This window comes from Phaethon aethereus (assembly GCF_964289735.1).
Source record: "Phaethon aethereus genome assembly, chromosome: 1".
Lineage (NCBI taxonomy): Eukaryota > Metazoa > Chordata > Aves > Phaethontiformes > Phaethontidae > Phaethon > Phaethon aethereus.
This window is the reverse complement of record NC_138575.1, coordinates 98,327,410-98,343,650: the sequence shown is the minus strand read 5'-3', so window position 1 is coordinate 98,343,650 and position 16,241 is coordinate 98,327,410. Positions and strand designations below refer to the sequence as shown.

The window sequence follows — 16,241 nt, the reverse complement described above, 5'->3', positions numbered from 1 at the left end:
GGGAACACTTTTGTACAGAGAACACATTGCAAGTCACTGCCCTCTGATGTGTGTATGTGTGTCTATGCATATGTATACACACACGCGGACACACGCACATATATGCCTCTCTTGCTTCTGTCACCTTCAAAGCCCCAACCACTGATTAAAGTGTAGCAGTGTGTGGGGGAAAATCAGGTTTCAGTTGCAGGGGTGAACAGAGTAGATTAGACCATTACATTTGGAAGTCTAACTAGTTAGCCTCTACAGGCGTGTTTTTTTCCCAGTAGAGTACAGTATGGGTCTGCTGGTATATGGTAACAGTTAAGACCCAGAAACTACAATACAATTCTTTGGAAGAGCTCAATAAATGTTAAGCTACTTGCAGTAATTTTTAAAATTCTGTGTCAGTGAAGGCCCTAGGTCACAATGACGTGCCTCCCCCAGGAACATCACGCAAGCCCAAGCTTAACTCCAAGAGCACAGTGGTCCATAATCGGGGCTCCTGCACTGTCACAGGGCAAATAGCAATGCTGCCCTACAAACAAGGATGGTGTTCAGCATAAGCTTGCGTGTGCTGCTGAGTGGAGATCTCATGTCAAGTCTTCCTAGATTTCCACCTTAGAAGAATTAGTGGGGGAACATAAAATACACATCCATCTCATAAGCTTCTTCAAAGTTGTCAATTCAGTAGAAAATACTGAGTATATGCATGACTATAATAGAACTTAGGTGAGAGCATAAAACCTCACTGTGCCTTTTTATCGGGGAATTCAGGGGAGAAGGCAAGTAACTCTTTCACAGACTAAATGCACTCATTCACGGCGCTCAGTGTCCTGAAGTGCCTCAGCATCCTGGCCGCTGTAGGTGACAGTTCCACAATATGTACAAGGTAAGGAGAATGCCACAGGTATTACATAACATGGCAAAGATACCTAGGAGCTCTACAGTCTATCAAACAAGCACGGCAAACAAACGGCAGCTAATGGATAACGTACAATGCACAAGTTGCGCAGTTATGTTTCCTTGCGAAATCAGGATTGCAAACGTAAACTCCGGAATAAGTTTCAAGAGCAGCATTTGGCTTACTGCATCACCTTGGGCAGTATCTGCAGTCCACCAACCCACGAGCCCTGCGTTTTCTGCTGGTACAAAACCCTCACTGAACTAACCAGAGCTAGCAGGCCCATGTCCTGCAACCCATATGACTATGGCAGAGGTTAAACAAAAATTCTCCAGCAACATGGTTTGGCTACCATGGTATATTCAGACTTTACGTTGTCTGCACTATATAAACGTTGCTCTTTCAAAGTAAAGCACACAATGATACACAAGCGGCATCAATGGCTGAGAAGATCACATGATCAAGCCTGAAAGCAAATGGAAGTTAACAAAAGTAGTCTTTTAGGAGAGGTAGCCGTATTAGACTCAGCATTCAAAAAATAGGGAGTGCACTCAAAGGGTCAACATACATTATAGTCTCTTGAAGACCCATCATGTTTTTGTTTTTCCTACCTTTTTTTTTTTTTCAGAATGTACACACCCAGGTGCACACGCACACATGCATACACACACACACATATATATACACATATCTATCTTTTTTCCTAATTCCCCTTTGTTGCCGTAACTTTGCCACACTGAAAACAAAGGCCAGCTTTCCTTTCATCCTCTTTTAGCTGTCCCACGTCTACAACTGTTGCCTTCAGTCTGTTCAGGATCCGTACAGTAGCTAAACAGGCAGTGGAAATTAAAACTGCTTCAGTTTAATATCCTGTTCCAAAAGATGGCATCCTAACTGTAAGGCATTCCCTCGTTCTGATGTGAGTTACAACTCTCTTGGGTTTCTACTTGATACAAACTGCAGAGTGCTCTTCAGCCTTGTACTACAAAGGCAACTTTCACCCAAATAACAAAGACCAAAGCTGGAATTTAAACACTGCAAGTTCACACACTTCTACCAGTCCCTTGTTCCTGTGCCCCTTTCCAACAATGCTTATCACTTTAATTTCAAAAGTCATGCACCAATGCTATAAAATAGGTACCCAAACTACCAAGAAGTCTCTTGCTCATTACTTTGGGATATTCTATTAGTATAAAAGAGCATTCAGTCATCTTAAATAAATATATTCTATTTCTGAAATCACAGCACATTCAAGGGGTAGTTACTGCCATAAGCAGAGCATTAAGTAATCTCCATAGATGTTTTTAGAATCATAGCATCATTTATGTTTGAAAATACCTTTAAGATCATTGAGTTTTGATTGATTTGGTCTAATATCTGGAAAATAACCTACTGTGGGGATAAGAATCTGCATCTCAAATGTTCTGCAGAACATTTTTCCCATATTTGTATACAGTACTAGAACAATTAAGAAGACGTTACAGTAATTTTCTCCCAGCTGCTTAGATCTGTAGCTTCGGCTACGATAATGTATTTTGTATACCTCAAAACTACATATGAAATATGAGAGATCACTAAATAAATAAAAGCCAAGGAAAACTGGGACAGTACTGCATTTTACACTTGAGACAAGATTCCCCCCCTCCCATGGATAAGTCACAGAGGACGACTACGGTAAATGCTTTTCTTTTTTTTTAAAGAAAGATTTATACACAGGTTCAGATCCAGAAAATAATGTGAAATGCATAAATATCAATAGCTTTAGCTAAGTTAAAATGGGTTCAGTAAAGTATGATACAACATATTCAGAATAAACAAAGCAGAAAAGCATCATATTTTGGTTTGCTTGAGATATACATAAGGTGCAACAATTTCTTCTCTAGAGGCATTTGTGGACAATGTGTTAACGGGTAACAGTGTTTGCTGGTATACTGAAGTACACACAATAGCAGTAAGATTTTCCAAAATGAAAGCAGCTGAAATTAATAAAAATTAAAACAAAACAAACAAGGAAAAAACCCAACCCAAATACAGTAAGATATTGGTCTGAAATTTTTGTTGTGCTAACAGACTTTGTTACCTGAAAATACTGATACCCCTTCTAGTAGATTCAGGGAAAATTCTAGCTACTGAAATCAAGACATCACTCAGAGAACCAACAAAGGCAAATGCCTAGTGAACTATAAAGCTTTGCAGGATTTCTGCTACTCTCAGTGCCTAATCGCTTAAAAATTAAGCATATCTACAAAAAGGTTTATAAGTATCTGAAAACAGTCATATCCAGTAAACTGACCCAACCCTACCCCCTCTCTAAGGGAAAGTCAAGGAAAAGCAGATCAAGTAAGATATTAATTCATATAGAAAAAAGTAATTTTCTGTTTCTTTTAAAAAAGGTACCATTAATATACAGAAATATCTTCAGGAACAATATTGAAATTTAAATCGAGGAAGGATGGGGTGCTTTGACAAAAATATATCTACTCTAAAGGTTTCTAGAGAAATAAGTTAGTACCATTGTCAACGTGAACGGCCTGCACTGTAACATATTTGGATTTCAGCTAATTATAAAGTGGTCCAAAACTTCAACAGCCACCTTGCTGTGACCCAACAGTTTTAAGTCTTTTAAGTTTTTCCCGTCTTGTTAAAATAACTTATAAAACTTTAATAAAATTTTATTAAAAACATTGCCATAGGCTGCAATGGCATTCTAGGGGCTCTTAGTCATATATTCACCTGAATTTTTAAAAAGCCTTTTCACTGACTCATTGGCTCGTAAATTTTGTTGTTCTTTTGTTGTTGTTCCCTTCTTCCAACACATGCATCCTTGATGGTGCCATTTCAGTGACACTTCCCCAGCTACCTGCCTTTTGTCAGACTTTTAATCCTTTGTTACAACTCGTGTGGTATGTTGTGTATTGTTTCCCGACACTGAACCAAAGACTTTTACTTAACTACAACAATGAAAGGCTAAACCTAGCAAGCATTAATAGAGTTACTGTCCATATGGCTATTACATCAAATTAGTTACAAAATAACCCCAAAACACATTATCAATTCAGTCAAGTATAAATAAGAATGCCTGATAGAATGATGTAAACTCGCATCATTTAAAGACTTAATTCAAAGAACTTCAAACTCAATCTAATACTATCAAAAGTTCAGCCGGTATGACGAAGACTAATAGAAAATTATTGCTGGAGTCCAATTTGGTAAATTGTTGTGCTACAATGCAAAATGTAGGGAAACATCTTGTGCTATAGAAGAAGTACCCTGTTGAATTTGTAGCTTTAGATCAATTACTAGTGATCGTTTTGCATCTGTTGGTAGGAATCAATGCTTGGTTATACAATAGTGTAAGTCAAGATAGTGAAGGTAAGAGGCCAAGTGATACACTTGGCCTGCTTTTGGGATGTATTTATGAGAGCAAAACACAAAAATTCAACATAAGCAAAGACAGAAACTGGCAGATGGATCTATTTGGTGGTCTGAATTCAGTAAAACATTACTCTTCGGTTGTAGTTTATCTGTTCAAAACTTGTCACTTTACCAACACAAACTGTAATTGGCCCTTTACGCAAACTCTGAAGCCAATTTGGACTGTGCATAGTAACTACAACAATGCCAGTGTCTGCAAAATGTAAAAGGTATGTGTATCAGTGTACATGTATATTGAAAAGTCACGGTTTTAGATTTTTAGAACGGTGAAATAATACTAAGGTCACTTTTGAAAAACGCATTTGCAATATTTTTTGTTTACAGGAAAGTTTCACCAAGTTGCTCAGATATCTATGCAAAAATAAAGGAACCCTCCAAGGCATGAAAGACAAGTCAATTATCTGCAGTATTTTCTTTTCCATATACCACTCCTTTTTCTAATGCACATCATCCTGGTTATTCAAAGCTAAATTAAAAAGAAACAAACCCAAACATAGCCTGTCAGAATTTTTGCCAGTAAACTCTACCACTCTGGTGGCAAATATAAAAGTGCAGAACATCTGGACCACATGGCTGCCCAAACACCGCTAACAATGGTACATCTGTCCAGGCTGCCTTGAGTTCTCTGGAACAGGTTTTAAATTCATTCTACAATATAAACGTAGGCATAACCTATTAATATAAACCATCTTAGAACTTAAATCTTCATGTACAAAAATGACTAAGAATATCTAATAATAACTAGTGCAGTGCGTCAGTGTTTTTGTTGTTGTTGGTTTTTTTTTTTTCATTTTCATTTAGAGTAACTAGGTATTATACGAAACTAGTTGCCGTACTCTGGTTGGTAAAAGAGATGCTGTGTGAGCTAACAGTAAAGGCAGCCTTTTTCACACCAACCACCTATTTACTGTTTAAAAGCCTTCAATAGAAAGCAAGCTCTGGGATCATTCCATTTCTGTTCATTAATAGACAATTAATATCACCCTCCTACATACTGGGTTCCGATTTGAGGACCTGGCCCAAGTTGCTAACGCCTGGCTTCCAGTGAATTCTGGGCCACTCAGAGCAATAAGCACTTGCTTGCAGTCTATAGTTTCCATCATATGGACTGACTAGCTTCCCTTGGTAAAGACAAGGCTAGGATATTAGGTAAAGCACAATGTTTTACAATAAAGTGGAGCTTCACTGGTCAGCGCAGGAAATAAGCACTGGAGCCTGAGACATTTCATTTGGCTGTCCATCATGTGGGAGAGGTGTGGCCCTCTGACTTCTGCAAAAGAAGAAAAGAAAAGCCACCCATCATTATATGGAGCATGGGAGGTGCTTTTATCAGACCAGAACGGATGGAAAGCGGCACGTGATACGGTTTAACATCTGACATCACAGCACCGTAACTCCCTGCTGCTACAGATGCCCATGTACTGCTATTACACGCTCCTTTTAGAGGTATTCCTGCAACTGGAACACACTATCCTAAGGACAACCTGCAACACAATGTAAAGACAGGGAGAACCAAGACATGATGGTATTCGACTACACAAAACAAAATGCACGGCTGAAGAGTAAATTAAGAGTGCACAAGTACTGTTACTCATTTTGTAAGGGAGTGGCTTCAGCCCTGAGAAGCCGAGTGGCCAGCTCGCGTGGCAAGAGAAGGTAAATGCACAGAGACATCTATCATGTTAATGCGAGTCAATAGCCAGCTTTTAAGCAGTATGGAAATACACTCATCAGCAGAGTTGCGCATTGGGATTACTCCAAGTTTCATGACTTAACACTTCATTAGCCCAGCACAACACCTCTTTCATTACTACAGCAGTGTTAATTTACAAATGATCCCCTGGCAGAGGGTATCATAAAAATAAAATGTGCCAGAATTACGTGCTGGAAATCAACATTAATCATCATAGCAGATGGACTTGGGAGAGCGGCTTTGCAGCTTGCCTTTTAAAGTACGTGCACAAAGCACGTCACTGCCTGTTATCTAATCTCACAAGTCAGGATCTATTTTTGTTACAGTATGTGTCATTTGCAGCAATGAAAATCTGGTGTCCAATTCTTATATATGCAAGGGCCACTTTACCTCCTCTGGCACAGCTAAGACCCCATCAGAAACGGAGGCACCAACATGCTTTGCACACCTGGAGTGCAAGGAAGTGGCCTTGGCACAAAATGCAGCTCAGGTTCACAGCGCTTTACCAGGGCATGTGCAAGGTAAATAAAGCTATACAGAAGGCTTCAAATGAAAAACATGCTGCCACTTCCAGACAAGCTCTAATTACAGTTAAAAAGGAGTTTGGCTTCCATGGCCCAAGGGTCTGTGAAATTTTTTAATAATTAAATTCAGACACTGAAGAAACACATCAAGCAAACCTCTAATGCTGTTGTTCTCACTTCCGGCTATTTGCAAATAAAGAAGTGAGTTGCAAAAGATAACAGTCAACCGAGTAGAAAATAGAGAAGCATCTAGCCCATCACATTTAGGTTTCTGTTTTGACTTCCATTTGCCAAGTCTGTGAGAGACATGGCTGTGTTTCTACAGGGAAGGAGTCCTCCCCTGTTGTCGTTTTGCCCCTGGCGGCATTTACAAGCTGGAATTTGCAACAGTTGCTGGACATTTGTTGGTTTGGTGTTTTCAGGCTTCATGGAAGGTGCTGCACTGCTCTAGCTGCATGATGAGATGACAAAAGGTGGGAGTAGGAAAGAAAGACCCAAACAGAAGGCTATGTAAAACGTTAGCTCGCTTCAACAGGGAAAAGAAGAGGACAAGAACTCTTAGAGGAACAAAGAAGGGAAAACCACAGCAAAGCGAATCCTGTTGCTCTTGTGCAATTCTGGTCAGTGTTAATGGAAATCAATGAAACCACAAGAGCATGAGTGAGAGCAGAGCTTAGCACAGCACTTCCCCAAGCCTCACTTCGTGGCTTTTGACCACAGAAGATGACAGAAATGAGTTCAGACTTCTGCTGTCTTGATAGCAGACACTTTGTTTTGCAATGCTGGGAGGAAAGACCAGGCTGACTGCAGTATGAAAACACCTCTCACCCAAAACAAGACAACAGTTTCTGCAGAGAGGAGCTGGCAGGCTGGGTTCAGCTGGCTTTGTTTCTTCTAGGGCCCCTGAGCTTCTAAGAAGCCCTTCAATGTTTCATGTGCAGCCTGAACAAACAGGACTGGGTCGGCTGATCGGGGCCATGAAATCAACTGTAAACTGAGGTTGTGAATGGTTTCATCAACCATTGTCTTGCGGAGTTTTTTAGGCAGACAGCAACCTGTCAAATGCCATTTGCAGAGGCTGTGATGGTTTCAAACTGGCCCAGCACTTTCTCACTGACTTTCCACTGCAGAAAAGGATGGGGTTTCATCTCCAATAAGTTGCAGCATCAAAGAACAACACTGGAGAACACAAAGAACAACTCCTCCACAGAGGACTTGCTGTCATTGGTTTCCTCCCACCACAAGTCTAGCATGCAGGATCTGACCATGCTGAACTGATCCAACAGCCCTATGTAACCTGCGCATTCTCCACCTTATCTGTGTGGATGGTCTACTCCGTAACTGAGAGGACCAACCCAAACTAACAAGGCTTTCCGTCACCTAAAGCTGTTCTGCCCTATTGCCGTTCTGCAGGTGCTTTGCCTCCTACACAGCAAAGCACAAGAGTAAAAATAACAAGTCAGCTTCCTTCAGCCATATTCAGCATAAAAACTTCAGTTGAAGTTCTCTTCACAGTCTTAGGCCACTACAAAATGCAAACCAGCATGCAATAGCTATTTAAATCTGCTATTATCTGACAAATGGCATCTGATAATTAGAAACCCTCCATCATTAGGATCTCAAGGAGCATATGAACCTGTTTATACACAAAAATTGGTAGATAAGCTTACCAGGGAGGATCATTTTACTGACTACTGAAATAGATTGCGCTGTCATTTCGGTGAAGACTTAACACTACTAAGCAACTGGTATAAAACAGACATTCATAGAATGCCAAATTAAACAGTCTGAAATACACATGCTTTCTGAACAAGCTGGCAACCACATACTATTCACTTAGGCCACAAGGGGAAAAGAAAACCATACCTGTGAACATTTTCCATGGCTGCTACTTCTGCCAGAGCAGCTAAGCTAAAAAATGCAGACACTGCTGGCATATCTGACGTAATACTATGATTTTCTTCTGTCTCTGCATTTCTGGAGCATTCACTGTTGCAACCTGCTTCTGCACTTGATGTTTTCTGAAGAGTACTTTGTGGCAGCTCTTTTGGCTTCTCCTCTGCAATAAAAGAAAATTAAGCCCTTAAATTCACAACAGCCCATCAATATACAGGCTAGACTGGTGTTAACAGAATCTTCACCTTTAGGACTTTGATTTTGCAAGTGTAATCCGATTCATCCTGCAACCTCTTCCGACCCAAGCTATTGGCAGAAGCACAGTACTAAGGTTTATGAAGCAGTTTCCTGATCTTGCATTCAACTGAGTTTGATCTTTTAGGTCAGGCAAGAGAGCTTTTGTGTATGTTTTAGATACAGAAGTCCTGAAAGATTCTCTCAACTGCAGAGGACTCCTGCAAGCACTGTGGCATATTACAGATTCATTTTTACATCCTCTAACTAGGTGCAGTGTAATTTCTTTGCTGGACTAGAAACAAATTATGAAAGGTAACCATTTTCCATTTCTCTCTATATCAGCTCTCAGTTCTTAAGAGACAAATATCCAGGGAGACATGAGAGATTTGGGCATTCAAATAAAAGAAGTTTGCCATTATAGACTCACTGATTTCCCAGTTGATTGACACCTGTATTTTAAAGAACAACATTTCTAAGCAGGCATGAAAACAAGCTAACTGAAAAATACTTCCCTGATAGGTTTCTTGTGCTCCCAAACTGTCTCCAAACATTCACTTTTAATAAAAGTCAAATTCTAATTTCCTTACCCAGTGTCCCTCCTGCTGGTGACACTCGACCATCTGCTGTTCGGACAAGGTGTGTGATCTTAGTTTTCCTCGCCTTCCTTTTCTGGCTGCCAACTAAAGGCTCATGCATCGTTGCTGGCTCTGGAGTGTTTAGGGCAGATATAGAAATTTTATTCTTCCAGGCAGACTCACTGGAATTCCTGTCTTCTGAGAGTATGGCTGAAAGAGCAAAAAATGCAGTTTTACATGTAGAATAATTCAGCTACTAGCTATGCTCATTTACCATTTTGCATCTATCTGCATAAAGCCTTCCCTCACAGGTACTCAGAGCATAACCCATGGCAAGATACGATCCCAATGCTGCGGATGTTTGCAGGGGAATAGCAGCATTAGCTTTTAAAGATATCCTGGAAGGTTCAAATTTTTAATAATTGCAAAGAAAACTGTGAGACAGGCAGTAGCACTTCAGTGGGAGCAGGGTATCAAACAGTCTGCATAAAACACTCTGCAGCAGAATACGCCAGCAAGTAGCTAAGAGACAAAATGTATTTAAGGAACAATAATGGCCTTCACGTAAGCTTATCTTCACTCACAGATGGACTCAGAAGCAGAATTCAGGAATTCCTGACTAACCCTCAGTCTTCCCACTACAGTCGCTCTACGTTGTCTTCTCTAAGCAGAGGGAAATACTGCCTTTACAAAAAAATAAACAAACCTTAAAAAACACCCAAAAGGCAGCAAATACAAAAGCAGAGCTGGATCACAGTTTAAGACAGGATTGCTAAAAAAAAAAACCGAAAGCAAGCACAGGATAAAATACCATGATGGAAATGCTGCCTACATAAAGTCAGAAGTGAGAAAGAAAGAGTCTGGATCTTTCTCAACCGCACCAGTGTTGGCATATTGAAGTATCCTTCTGCCCTGAATTAGAACATGATCGCGAACTTTCACCTGACTAAACAGTCACTTTAATCTCGTTCATGAAGAAATTAGTCAGACAGCAATCACAAAATGTATTTGAGCTTCCAAAGTCTGAGATCAGTGCATAGCTGTCAATCACTTGTAATTTCCACTGACTTAGTAAGCCATATAGCTGATACCCATAGGGTACCACTAGCCCGTAAATACAATCTGTGACATCTTTTTTCCTCCTGTAATAAAAGTATTACGAGGACTATCCCATCTGTGATCACTATAAGCTAGCGTTAGAGACTGTAAGTAGCAAAGGGAATGTCCAAGCAATTTCTTACAGATGCCTGTCTAATCTGTTTTGAAATTGGGAGCACCCATAGAGTCTGCACCAAGTCCTTGGGGTACTTTTTCCCAGTGCATGCAATCCTGAATGATTACATATCCTTTCCTAATGCCTGCACCTCATCTCCCCTGATACATTTTCAATTCATTATCTTCTTTACTACCCATCAAGTTATACCCCATCTCTTTACACCAGTCCTTTATATATTTCACAGCTGTTACTGTGTCTACAGTTAGCTTTCTCTTTCCCATCATTTCTTTCCATCTTTCTTCCTGTTTTAAAGATATGTTTAAATCCCATTTATTCACTTTCTGGGTGGTAGGACCAGCAAAAATTACATGCACAGAACTCAAGCTGGAGCGCAAACCAGTGCTCTTTCAGAAGGGCTAAGCACTGAACAAGACCAACCTCCTACACTGAGACTCGTTGTGTCACACAGGAGCACCCAACCCCACAAACCATGCACAATAGCCAAGCAGTCTGCACGGACCTTGCCCTTTTTCATTTTACTGTGTATTTACTATTTATTTATTATATGTTTTGTAGATTTAATGAGCTTCCTATTCAAAGGTATGGCTAACATAACCTCTATCTTTTGCTAGGTTCTTCGACTGTTAACTGCGACAATGTGGACTGTGTGAAGCGAATAGCTGTAACGCATTTTATCTTGTTAGCTGTTGCCCTTTGCTCTTTTGTTTTAAGTGGGAAAGGACCTTTCAACGTTTTATGGTGTAAGAATATAATCAGATCTAGTACATGTGTGTAAAAACATCTGGAAATGTTCCAAACGTTAATTTGTTTATGTTCTTAATTCACCTTCGTATCTTGTATTGTAAAATATTTTTGAACTTGTACACACTCTTTATTTTGAAAAAAGCACACAGCTTCAATTAGCTTTTCTCAGTGTTTAGCTACAGCTGCTAACCTTTCCATAGCAGAGCTATACTGTGAAACTTATTTTTCCTAAAAAGTGCAAGAGAAGTCACAGGAAAAGATCTGCTCTGTAGCAGTCCAGTTAAGTAGAAGCGCCAATGACTGCAAATGTGACTTTCAAGTAACTCTACTGGGCTAATAGTGAGATGTTCAGATAAGCTGACTGCACTGAGACCAAAATCTCAATTGGAATATAAAATCAAATGGGCAGCTTTCTCCCTAGATTTCTTATTTTGGAATTCATAAGCGTTGATTATGTATTACTGTAATGGTTTGGTTGTAGTTCAACACAATTTGTTAATTCTGATTCAGGGATTTGCTCTAATTAGATAGGACTTTGACAGTGCTGTTTAATTCTAGTTTGATTGAGTTTATAATGGCTTTAATCTTAGTAATACAAGGAAGCTTTTTTTTATATTTAATAAAAATAATAAGACATGATTTCAAACAATAAACAACATACAATGGAGAGAAACCTGATTTGGTATGTTTTTAATTAACGTGTTGTATATTAAGGCCATGTCAGGTCTCTGGAAATTAATGTGATTGGTCAATACAGCAGACTGCTCCCTTCTACATTTGTTTTCTTTCTCATATTGTATGCATCAAAACGCTCAAGAAATTAAAGATTAAGACATTATCTTGGAAGAAAAATAAAAAGATGCGATAGTATTAAAGACACAAAACTAAGAAAATGTGCAACAGATTAGTTGCAGGACTATACCATGTTGGTGTATTTGACTAAGAAATACCAGAAAGTGGTTGACAAACTCAGGATGTAGCAGCATATTCCCTCTCCGTGTTTTCAAGTTTCTGAATCCTTGAAATGAGACCGGAGAGTCCTCTGTTTTTTTTCCTCCTCTAGCTCCCAAGTAAGCTCTTTATCACTTCATCATAACTCCTGCTGCCATAGAGCTTTGAAGGAAGGAAGAATTAAGGGTGAACAGTGAAAGAGTATTTTTTCATGGGGGTGTTGAAGGGAAGAGTGGCTTCTTTCTTCTCTAGCAGTCTTAGTGTACATCGGGATGAGAGATCATTTCACTGACTTCTTTATGGATTATCATTCAAGCAGACACAAAACCTAACTTGGAGGAAATCATACAAAAGCTTCACTCACAAGACGCTTTGCACTGATCTCCAGAGGAGAAAGAAGTCCATACTTCAACAATCGTATAGCTCGGCTAGGTTCTAATAGGGGTCTTCATCCTGCACCTCCTCCGAGAGGAACTGCACCCCATTGCTTCCACTGACAAAGGTATATCCACATGGATGCTCCAAACCAGGACTTACTTTTGCTGTGCAGAAAGGAAAGGGCTAAACAAATTTAATGCCCTGTATTTGTCTTTAATAATTTATTTAGCCCATTTCATATCCCTTCTGTTTCCATACTGTCCTGTGTTCAAAAGCTGTCCCATGTAGAGCTCAGCTAATTTTCAGAAGAATTCTGTCTAGAAATGAAATGAGGTTCTGCAGCTACTGTGCAGTCCTGCAAACAGGTATTTACATGGTTAGCTTTCCACATGACAGTAGCACATGCAGAACTAGGGGGCTCTTTCTGCAAGCAGAGTTGAGTGCATGATATGAAGTTGTGGGCCTTTTGGCATGCTTACACCAGTCACAAATGGTTTTGAGAGAAAACCATCTAGCTCTAGATTTGTTAAAAGTTAGCATGGACAGTTCACCCCACTCTGCAGGCCTGCAGAGCACATGTAGTCTTATCTCCCCCATCTACAATGCAAGAAGGAACCAAGCATGGAGCACAAGATGCACAAGTCTGACATGAGAAACTGGCTTAGCTATAACTCAAGTCTTAAACTTGAGGAAAAAAAAACAACAAAGAGAGGAAGCGAGGATCTAAAAGACCTGACTCACTGCTCTGGTATTGCTCATTTATTTTAATTATCAGTATTCGTGTAAAGTGTAAAGCTTGTGGCTGGAGATTGGAACATTCTTGCTAACCATGATTTTAAGGCTGCAGTGTATAGTATGCAATTAGAGCAAAGCCAGCCAAGGTGCTCTCAGGAACAGCTGTAATGTGCATTCCATAGGGTCTTTATCTATTCTGTGCTGAACAAGGATGGGGTAAGACAGAACTCCCTTTGGAAAACACTCAAATCACAGAGCCAGGTGTATATTGAAAATGCTGAATTTGCTACTGGTGTCACTCAAGACTGAGCAGGTATCATCTGCTTTTGTGAACAAGAAAAATTGAAGTCAGTTGGACTGACTCAGCACACCACAGAAGAGGACAAGCATTTCAGACTGAACTTCAGCAAGACACGAGACATTTAAAACCATTTCTTCAGCAATGCCCATTACCAGAGAGAGTTGCAGGAGTTTAACCACATCTAGTGGAGAATAAATGCTCTGTAGGTCCAAGCATGCTGGTATCGAGAAGGAAAGGTGGACTGTAATGGTTTAATGGTCTTTATTAAGTTAAAAAGAAGAAGCCTAGCAACGCAGAGCAAAGCTTCATGTAGCATGCTCTTTACCAGTGCCTGGGGAACCACATCACCAAGGAAGTGATGTCAAGCAGACTGTGACCTACACCCTGGTGGAAATTCCAGCTCTTCTGACAATGGGATGCTGCTGCAATACTGCTCGTGGGGTCAGGCAGCACACAGAGCTGCAGCAAAGGCTGGGCACTAACCAGCAGAGTGCCACCAGCTGACAAGGCAGCGGATGGTCAAGCCAGGTGTATGGAACAGCTGCCCAGATGGGAAGCTGCGCTGCATGAGCCTATGCTGACCCAACCATCTTCCAGCCTGGATGGATGCCAAAGGCACAATAGCACAGAGCTGCTGACTCCCTCTGGGCTGCAGGCCCCACACAACAGGGCTTTCTCAGCAGAAGGCAAAAAAAGGTCATTCCGCTAATTTGCTGCACTTTCTGTTCTTGGCCAAACACATGTGCTAAGGCTGTACAGGCTGATGTGTGTGTGGGAGAGCTGGTGGGTGATCAGTAGCAGGCAGTTAGCTCTACCAGCCACAGAGGCCTGGGCTCCTTCACACACCAACCACTGTTAAGGCTGGTGTGTATGTCCACGTGGTGCAAAGGCCAACACTGTATTTGGTTGTTACACAAACCATGCAAGAGCTCTCAGCACAGCTCACTAAAACGTACCTGCACGGAGTCAACAGTTGTGACTTAGCCCTTGTTATTTAAAGTATTGCTTCCCCTCAGAAAGCCTTGACCGTGGAAGAAAGTAAATCTCAGCCGAGTGGTGTTCAAATCCCCCAAACAGGGATGGGTCCAGCTGTGCTTCTGTCAGCCTGCCTAAGGAAGTGACATCTCTCAACATATTCATCTGCATTACTGTGTGCTCCCTGCTAGGAGGAGCAGGGATTGCGGCATGTCTGCTGGTATTTTCCTGGGCTGTATCTACCTCTATGAACACCTCCAAACTCATAATACGGTGATTTGCACTGACGATGCTGTGTACGATGTGGTCACATGCAGCCAAAATTCACTCAGATACTCAAACCAGAGACAGACCCAGACAACATGATCCAATCACGTCAAAATTTGCCTTTACTGCACTTTTCTTCATTCAAAACACAGATGCACACAGGCACACACACTTTTCAAGATGACAAAACGTGAATCCAGCATGATCCTCTGCTGACAGCAACCCTTCCAAGTGTCTCCTCTTCAGCTGTAAGAATATTCAAGCTCCTTTCTCCAGCAAAATTAACTCCATAAAAACCAAACCCACACATCATAGACTTGTGACTCACCACAGATATAGACTAATCACCAAAAGGAGCTGAAATTTTCATTTAGTGTTTGATTCACTAAGTTGTTGTATACTTGAATTGAAATGAAGATGCTGGGATTCCCAGCTTGAATGCTGCAGAACACGGGACAGTGGAGTCAAAGAGTTTAGGGCCTCGCTGCCTAGGAACTCATGGAAGGATGAAGTTACGTAGGCAGCACATGATGACGAGGCTGTACGCCGCCTGCCTACGCCGCCTGCCAAGGCCATACCCACACTGCACTTTGCTGATAATGCTTTGCTTTCAGTGTCACTACGTGGTACACTTAAGAGTAGCCCAGACCCCAGATTTTTCCCCCTTTGTAACTCAGAGAAAATGCAGTTCCCCACCTATATATCTATATACCTATATATCTATATACCTATATATCTATATACCTATATATCTATATACCTATATACCTATATAGGTATATAGATATATAGGTATATAGATATATATCTCCACTGACTTTCCTTTGATGATTTCTATGTGGGCTGTGTAAGACTGCAAAGTTCCTCGTGTCTTTGCTTCAGTCTTGGGAAGAACTTGCACACTGGCCCTACTCCAGCAAATGCACAGACACATCTTTAATGTTTAGACACGATGACATTATTCACATGCTTAACTTCCAAGGACATGCCTCTGTGTGTGCTGGAATGAGGCCAGGGTACTCAACACTTGCCAGGCTTGAATCTTTGATCGTAGTGCACACTTCACTTTAAAAGAAACCAGCCTGTTTTGATATAATCAAGTGGAGGTTTTGACATTTTGTTTAGCCACATTTTATATCTGCAGAGTTTAGTATATTTATATTGCTTACTCTATCATGCAGAAATGCTTTCTGTTTCTTTTCCCACAGGAGAATTTAAACACCCATTTTTCTTACTGATTTGTCTACATGGTCTATTAATAATTCAGGGACAAAAATCGGAATAGCACCTAATAAAAGCTATGTTAATGTATGATGCCTTTTTCACACCAGCATGGAAGCGAGATAGTTACTTCTTGTAAGCGACTCCCACAATATGTTTGTTGTACAAATACAATGAAACAGAGCAAGT

General features: G+C 40.6%; 1 protein-coding gene across 1 annotated transcript in view; it reads right to left on the bottom strand.

The window, feature by feature from the left end:
- Positions 1 to 4,909: 4,909 nt before the first annotated feature.
- The window catches only part of BBX (BBX high mobility group box domain containing), a 59,039-nt gene continuing 47,707 nt past the window's right edge, over positions 4,910 to 16,241 (bottom strand). Inside the window, exons 13-15 of the mRNA XM_082003297.1 lie at positions 9,256 to 9,453; positions 8,402 to 8,594; positions 4,910 to 5,588 (exon numbers count right to left, since the gene is read on the bottom strand). Of these exons, the coding sequence (XP_081859423.1) occupies positions 5,501 to 5,588; positions 8,402 to 8,594; positions 9,256 to 9,453 (479 nt within the window). The 3' untranslated portion in view covers positions 4,910 to 5,500. The remainder of the gene's footprint in view (positions 5,589 to 8,401; positions 8,595 to 9,255; positions 9,454 to 16,241) is intronic.